Source organism: Aulonocara stuartgranti, assembly GCF_965226115.1.
Source record: "Aulonocara stuartgranti genome assembly, chromosome: 8".
Classification (NCBI taxonomy): Eukaryota; Metazoa; Chordata; class Actinopteri; order Cichliformes; family Cichlidae; genus Aulonocara; species Aulonocara stuartgranti.
The window spans coordinates 12,977,986-12,986,286 of NC_138959.1; the positions used below are offsets into that span (position 1 = coordinate 12,977,986).

At 41.7% G+C, this 8,301-nt stretch overlaps 2 protein-coding genes across 2 annotated transcripts; both read left to right on the forward strand.

The window, feature by feature from the left end:
• Positions 1 to 3,037: 3,037 nt before the first annotated feature.
• On the forward strand, positions 3,038 to 4,413 carry crygmxl2 (crystallin, gamma MX, like 2). The gene is made up of 3 exons (XM_082545267.1): positions 3,038 to 3,059; positions 3,412 to 3,654; positions 4,132 to 4,413. The coding sequence occupies exons 1-3, from the start codon at positions 3,051 to 3,053 to the stop codon at positions 4,405 to 4,407; spliced, it is 528 nt and encodes a 175-aa protein (XP_082401393.1). The 5' UTR covers positions 3,038 to 3,050; the 3' UTR covers positions 4,408 to 4,413.
• Positions 4,414 to 4,893: 480 nt separating this feature from the next.
• On the forward strand, positions 4,894 to 7,071 carry crygmx (crystallin, gamma MX). Its single transcript, XM_082545265.1, has 3 exons — positions 4,894 to 4,941; positions 6,028 to 6,270; positions 6,485 to 7,071. Exons 1-3 carry the CDS (start codon positions 4,933 to 4,935, stop codon positions 6,758 to 6,760), a joined length of 528 nt encoding a protein of 175 aa, XP_082401391.1. The 5' UTR covers positions 4,894 to 4,932; the 3' UTR covers positions 6,761 to 7,071.
• The last annotated feature ends 1,230 nt before the right edge of the window (positions 7,072 to 8,301 follow it).

Here is an 8,301-nt window from a genome sequence, read left to right on the forward strand (position 1 = left end):
ACCAACATTAACAGTTGTATCTTTCTAATCACCTGTGGGCACCTGCATCGCACTAAAACAAAATCTTTATGGTGATTTCATTGCTAAGAGAAGTTCTTAATTAGCCTACATATATTTTTTTAATTACATGTAGAGTCTGAAGATTTACTGCAAACTTTAAAACTAAATCCTGATGGAGAACAGTTCAACACAAAATCTCAGAGAAAGGAAAACAAACATATCAACAATTCAACATAATTGACAGCTGCATCCATTTGCTCATTCCAAGCCCCCGGCCCCTCCCTCCTCTCCTGCTTTTCCACTCTGTTCTTCCAACACCATTTCCTCTTTTAATTATCCCCCAGCAAAAAAGATGGAGCACATCAGACGCATCGCGGTAAATCCTGGCCCTGGCACGGGCTCACAGTGGCTCCTGCGTCTGGCAATCCCGATAGAGCCTGTGCGCTGGCAGTGACAAGACAGGGAGGATGCCTGGAGATTTTCTGACAGAAAGAATGGAGAGGATGATCTCTCAGCAAAAGAGAGGTCCTCATTCTACTCCCGGCGTGGGAGGCTTTTTGGCAAGCGCTTTCCCATCATACCACATTTTCAGCACCAGATTAGCCAGTTCTCAGGAGCAAAACTCACATAGAACCCTTGTTTACACCTCAGTACATAGTGTTTTTGTAATGACTGCACACTGCACACAAGCACGGTTGCTCTCCTATCTCCACCAGCAACATTTTAGGGGTGACACTTATTGTATGTATCAGGGTCAGAGAGACTATTGTCTGGATTAAGGGAATATGATTTGTTTCATACTGAAAGAAGTCTCCTCTGACCAAAAAAACTGTGTTTTACTGACTGAATTGCTCATTCAGATTCTAATTAGGTATCAGCAACACGAATGGGTTTTGCTTTGGGAAGCCAGATAGATGAAAAAGGTTGCAAGTTAACTAGTGTTGGGCTGCTATCTGTCAGAGTTTCTCCTCTATTCGTGGAGTGTGCATCAATCACTGAGGTCCCCAACTGACAGTCGTTCTGTGGGCTAATAGTGTCATCATCTCCCATGCGATTACACAGATTGCGCAACGAGATCCTCGGACACAATGGAGCAGCGAATACAGCCCCCCTGTCTCCACCCCCATTCTGTTCCCCTCTACTTTCCTTTTCTTCCATCATTCTAAGATGAAGAGTGGAAAGCTCCGCAGCGGGTAGCTTTCTTCTCCTCCGGGGGGAACTAAGAAAGCAGGCAAGGGTCTCTGTGATGTTAGTTTCCCTTCAGGGTGGGGAGGAGATGTCTTGTAGCACAGCTAAAGATGATCATTTGAGAGCCCGTGAAACAAGGTGCCAAAGAAACATGGCGAGGTCCCGACTAATGAGTTAGGGTTAGCTGATGTTCCTCAATGATGAAAATGAGAACAATGACAGTAATGACAGTGGCAATCACTTTTTTCCCTCAGTTTAGACACTGTATTGCACCACAGTTACACGCTTCTCTCTGCAAATAGGTCAGGGGTCAGGCTTAGCTGTAGCCCAACTCAAAGACACCTCAGCACAAAAAAAGAATAAATTCTAGCAAATGCATCACGATCTTAGAGCTTAAACGAGCATTTGACGGAGTACAATTTCTTGCCCTCTTGCAGCTAAAAAGGCTTTACGTTTAATTAGCGTGATGAAAGAAATGATTAATCTGTGAACATATGAGAAAAATCTAAACATGTTTCGTATGCATTCCGATAAAAACCTTTCTCCCAAAGTAAACATTTGCTCCAGAAACTCACAAAACAAAACAACATCCCATCTGATAATCTGCCACAATTACGCTACACAGCATGATGAAAGGATATCAATGGTCTACTTATGTCACAGAAAAAGAGAGGAGCTTCAAACATGAAACCTATTGAAGCCTATGAGAGTTTCGAGTCGATCAGTGATCAAAGGAGCAAAAGCTTATCAGTGCCGTTTCTTAGCATTGAAATAGTGTCATGTGGCTTTGGATATACTACCAGGGTAGGAGTGTTTATGCCTAGAAACATAATGGCTATTGTGTTTTCTGAAAACATTAGCCCTTTTTTTTCCAGAGTTAAAGCTGTAAAAAGCATACAGAGTGGAGAGGGGGCACGAGCTCTTTATCCCCATGAAAGGCTAAAGGATGGAACTGACCTTTCTGGCATCAGCTGGGCTTTGGGAGCACAATACATGGCGGCAACTCTTTCTGGCCTTTTCCCCTTCGGCTCTGGGCTATGCTTACAAGCCAAAGACTCAAGTCCAAACATCTATCATTTTATACAAAGACTCAAACGCACACATGCCCCGAACCCCTTCTTTTATATCATAAAAACACACACACACACATACAAAAACAGACACACACTGAGGAGTCCTGTCTGTTCATCTGCAAACAGACCAGTCCCGTCTGACATCACAGTACAACTGCAGGCTATGGAAGCAAAAAGAGACAACAAATCACTTTAGATTACATCAACTCAAAAGCCCAACTCAGTATCAACATCAACTCCCTTTAATGGAAACTGAGCAACAGTTAAATTAGAAGCTAAACCTCGTCGGTAATGCCCCGATCTAAACTTGAGCTGGGACCGGATGAAAAGCGACTGTTACAATGTGACATCCAAGCAAGACAAAATGAAAAGCATGACCTCATTGAGTACAACTTCAGCGAGTGCTCCGCAAAAATGACCTGAGCTGCTGTACACTTTAGACGCTTTGTTGTCAGGGGGGCCTCACACCCAAAGAGCCTTTGTGTTATATTTGAAAAGGCTACATCACAAGGTCATGGCGGAACAGGGGTCACGCAAATACAGAATAGCACTTGTGTGGTGGTCATTTTTGTGAGCGAGGGGGGGTTGCCAATTCTATAGGTAAACTCTAGCAGTTTGGAGATAAGTTACCCATAGGATATGAGACAAAAGAGAACAGTAGCTGGCATCTGAAAAGGTAAAGATAGTAGTCCCCAATGTGTCAGAGGCCTCATGGTCAGCAGGAGAGTATAAAAGGACCTCTAAGTGTGTCTAACTCTACGGTGCGCAAACATCCACAGTCCTACAACCATGGGAAAGGTATGAGCTCACCTGCAGTAAGGCAACAGCTTTGGACAGGTGGTGAAGGAGAAAATAGCATTAATTGAAAACATGCAGTCATGTATAGGAAGGAGATTCAGTGAAGGAGAAGACAGGGCAGCAGAAATACTCTTTTGTCTTTGTTTTGATGTGTTTGGATGGGACAAGCAGAACCCCCCCCAGCTCAAACAGTGGTTTTAGTTACCTTATTTTTCATTTGTTAAGCAGTGCAAATAAATGTGTAAAGAAGTGTAGAGGGTTGGTAGAGAGAGCCTATTCACGAGTCTACGAGATAGCATTTCTTTATGCCGAACATAAACTGTATTCTCTCTCTCTCCCTTCTCTCCTCGAGATCGTCTTCTACGAGGGCCGCAACTTCCAGGGCCGCCACTGGGAGTGCAGCAGTGACTGCATGGACACCTTTAGGCACTTCAACTACTGCAACTCCCTCCGTGTCAGCGGCGGCCACTGCGTGCTCTACGAGAAACCTCACTACATGGGATACCAGTACATTCTCAGCCCTGGCGAGTACCCTGACTACCACTGGTGGATGGGCTTCAACAACTGCATCCGCTCCTGCCAGATGTTCCCTCCTGTAAGTCAATCAAACAGACAGATAGAATTGGTAGCACCCTCCCACCCTCCCACCCCCCGCTACACTCACCTTGTACATCAAAAGCTGCTTTGGATATGGATGTCAATCACTGGCTTTTTGATGTCATTTACAGATACTCACACAGGTCATAGCATAAAAGTCTCTGCTGCAAGGCCCACAAAGGAGACCGAGTCAGCCTTTAAAAAGAATATGACATACCCCCCATAAGACTTGGTGCCTTCACTCTAATTCTGTTTGTCACATTGAGTGTTTCTGGCAGTTCAGGGAGGAGGAAAAAAAACTAATTCTGTCATGCTCCGAAAGAGTTGTTGCTCAATCTCGTTTGTAGTTAAAGAAACTGAGTAGTACGAGTACTGAATTAAAAAGTTAGCTCGTTGTGGGAAGAGTTCTCTAGAGATTACACCTATTGAAAATAACATAATAGTCATGATTACCCTGTTTTCTTTCACAATGCAGTATAGGGGATCCTACAGGATGAGGATCTACAACAGGCCAGACATGATGGGACACTCAATGGAGTTTATGGATGACTGCCCCAACGTGTATGACCGCTTCCGCTACCGTGACATTTTCTCCTGCAACATCATGGAGGGTTACTGGATCTTCTACGAGCACCCCAACTACAGGGGACGCCAGTATTTCCTTCGCCCTGGAGAGTACAGGGCCTGTGGCGACTGGGGCTGCCACAATCCCATGGTGGGCTCATTCAGGAGAATGAGGACTCTCATGTAAACTGCACCCGTGTGCATCTCAAATGAACATTAAACACAAAACTTTAAAATAATGATGTCCTTTGTGAGCTTTCTTTTTTGAACGTAGACATGAATGCAACTTGCAGTGACACTCTAGCAAGGCAGCATATTTGCTTCCTGATTATATTCAACCAACAAAGGCTGCTGCTTGAATGGGTTTATAATACAAGTCAGATCTCAGACTGTTTGCTGCTCTGTCTAGCTTCACAGTCTGCATGCAGGTTTCAAACATTCATGCCATTAAAGGCAGATGTTTGCAACTCTTATTGTAGGCCTTTGAGAAAATGCAGTTGGACAGTATTTTCCATAGACAGACAGAGCTTTGACAGAGACAAAGCGGCTGCGGTGGCTCAACAGTGCCATAGTGTTGTGAAGTCTATAGAGCGCACTGTGCTGACACGACAAAGCTTTGTTTCACTATTGCAAAGCCCTGATCTAAGCAGGGTCTATAAAGAGGTCTGGGAGAGCCCCGCATCTGGTCTGGTCTGAACTTAACGCAGTTACAATGGGCAAGGTAAGGAAGAAATTTAACAAATGTAATGTTTCACTGATATTTGATGTGCGGTATACCGATTTGTGTAGTAAATATAGTGCTTTACAAATTTGTTAGATCACCTGTTATATATATAAAAAAGAAAACACAAATATTTAAAAAGCATATTTTTATTTATTAGGAAATACCAAACTGAATTCACTTTTTCCCACTGGACTTCAAGCATAACATTTAACCACTAAAACAAAAGTTTATTTTCAGGAATGCAAGTAAATACCTATAATTTGGTAAAAAATAAGACTTAATTTGGCTTTTTAGTAAGACTGTAGATTTAAAAATTAATGGAGAATAACAATAACTATATTTTAGCATTAAAAATATCATTTTATCATTACCAACACTGCCAATTTAGGGTAGCTGTGACAAAAAACTGACTTTGAGTCGTGATCTAATATATTTGTTAAGCACTATAGATAAATAATTAAGTTGAACTAATATATTCTGATAACGAGCTGTAAAAATATATACATCTTTTGGTCATATGAAACGTAAAAGACCTTTAAAGAGTAACAACGTATCGCTCTCTGGGTTAAACATACCATTAGTTCTTTAGGACTATTTACCATATTTACATAACCTATAAATTAATGTAAGAAATGCTAAAAGTGCAGGGAAATGTAATTCTTCTCTCAAGGATAGTAGAAGCCTCAAATATTTAATTGATCTTATAGTCCTATTTCCTGTGAAAACAGACAAAGAACTTGTGAAAAGTATTACACAGTTCATTCATTAAAATGTACCAAATGCTATACTTTATTTTATTCGGCTTTGCTTCTAGCACATCTTTTGGGACTTTTTTGTACTCCCTTAAGCTTATCTTTTTTTCAAATTTCTCCACTTACAAATTTTCTACTCAGAAACTTTTGTTAGATAAAACTAACTTTAAAAGTCTGGCTCAGAATACTGAACAGTGAACACTAAGCGTTCATGTTATTAGTGTTTAAGAGCCTGAAAACCTGACAGGTAACTACACGGTTACATTTCTGCGGTGGTCTTTGGAACATCTCTGTGGTGATACACTAATGCTGAGCCATCTGTTCTGTGCAGATTATCTTCTATGAAGACAGGAACTTCCAGGGTCGTCACTATGAGTGCAGTACTGACTGCCCCGAGATGCAAAACTACTTCAGCCGTTGTAACTCGATAAGAGTTGAGAGCGGTTGCTGGGTGGCCTACGAAAAGCCAAATTATGGCGGCTACCAGTACATGCTGCACAAGGGAGAGTACCCCGACTACCAGCGCTGGGCAGGCTTCAATGACTGTATCCGCTCCTGTCGTATGGTGCCTCCTGTGAGTTTAAACTCATTTTCTCTTCAGGATCATTTGGTTCTTATGTCTACTGCTGTTACTTGAAGCATCAATGCCAGTAGCCAGGATTATTTTAACACATCTCGAAGTGTAGACTGGGTAACTAGTCAGGATAATTTATCCTGGCTGACTGCAACAAAAAAGACATTTTTACCTTAATTTGTGGTATTATCTTATTCTCTTATTTCTTCCCTAGTATAATGGGAACTACAGGATGAAGATCTTCGAGCGATCTGACTTTGGCGGTCAAAACATGGAGCTAATGGAAGACTGCCCAGACCTGAACGAGCGTTTCCACACCCGTGATATCTCCTCCGTCAATGTCATGGAGGGCTACTGGATGCTGCACGAACACCCCAACTATAGGGGACGCCAGTACTTCTTGCGTCCTGGAGAATACAGGAGGCACAGCGAGTGGGGAAGCGCCAGTCCCACCATTGGCTCTCTGAGACGTGTCACTGAGCTCAACTGATTCCCATTACTTTTATTTTTAACCCTTATTTAATCCCATCATTAAGAATACCACCCTCTTGTTCCCTTAATGGCTGTATTGTTTCAGTGTGGTCTCAACACTGTGATGTTCAAACCTGAAATCATACATTTTAATGATGCGGGTTTGGATGCGTCGGATGTTGGGGTTCCCGTTTTATTGCTTTGCATTGTTGGGTAAAATTACTACCCAACTTAGTGCTCAAGCAATGCTTTGGTCGTTCCATAGCAGAATGTTTTGCCTCGCCGGTCCCTAACCTCCTGTCCTCCTGGAATCACAATAAATGAAAACTTGATGAAAGTCAACTAAAGGAAGCCTTTGTTAATTTTCTATTGACTGCTACAGCTGTCACTGTCAAAAGATCAAGGGGATATAGCTTGTCATAAATCTGAGGGGTATTTTTCTCTTTAATATGGTGATTGAACTTTAGTTTCATCAGGCCACAGAGTTAGACACTGTAGTGGAATCACTGAGGTCCTAACAATACCAAGAGTTTCTACAGTTTTTCGTGATATTACAGATCCACATACACAAAGAAAAATTATCAAGGAAACAGAAGCTTATTCTTTGAAGTTCACTATTAAAGACCATAAAAAAGGGTATCTGAGGATGGGCATGTTGGAGTCTTTATGAGATCACATGGTACAGAGTAAGCGCTTTGGGTCCATGAAAGATGCCCATATTAGATCCACATCACAAGGCCAGTGCCAACTCAAAGAGTTGGAGTCAAAGTGGCCTGGTATTAGCCCCGAGCATCAAGCTCTCTCAGAACAAAAAACAAAACCCAGTCCATATCCCTGCTCATGCATTTTTCATCAGCCCAAGATACTGAACCCTTTCAGAACTAAATATCAATTATTGAAATTGTTAATTAGACACTACGTAATTGGCAAAGATACACATGAATAAATAACACTGACCATTAATTATTGATTCAAAAAAAATTGAACCCCAGCAGAGAGTGCATTTGAGAATCTCTTAAGATCAAGCACAACAAGAAATATGAGTTTTGGCCTTGAGTAATGTCCAATTAAAGGACTGTCAGCTTTGCTGTTCAAGTCCAGTGATTTGCCCTTATCATATTTTTTTTTATATCTGTGGACAACAATGCCCAGCAGACAACACAACATCAACAGAGTGCAACATGGGATCTGATCACCCGGGGTCTCAGGGCAAAGCCAGATAAGAGATGAGAGGAAATCTTACAGGCTGCCTAGCCTGACACATAACTGGAAGTTAATCCGAGGTCAAAAGGAACATCGACATCAGATATTTACAAAATTCAGTAAGGAAAGCATTTCAGGCATACACAGAACTACAGAAATTGCTCTGCATATAATGTTGCAGTTAAAAAAAAGGGTGCATGCTAACCCCCCCTCCCCAAAACAAACAAACCCAAAACAATCATGCAAACAAACAAAAAATAAATACTGCAAATGATCTTGCATAATATTCCGTATAGTAAATTTTACTTCACTGTCCACTTTTAACATAACTGAAAAATCTCCTTGGTAGATAAGGAC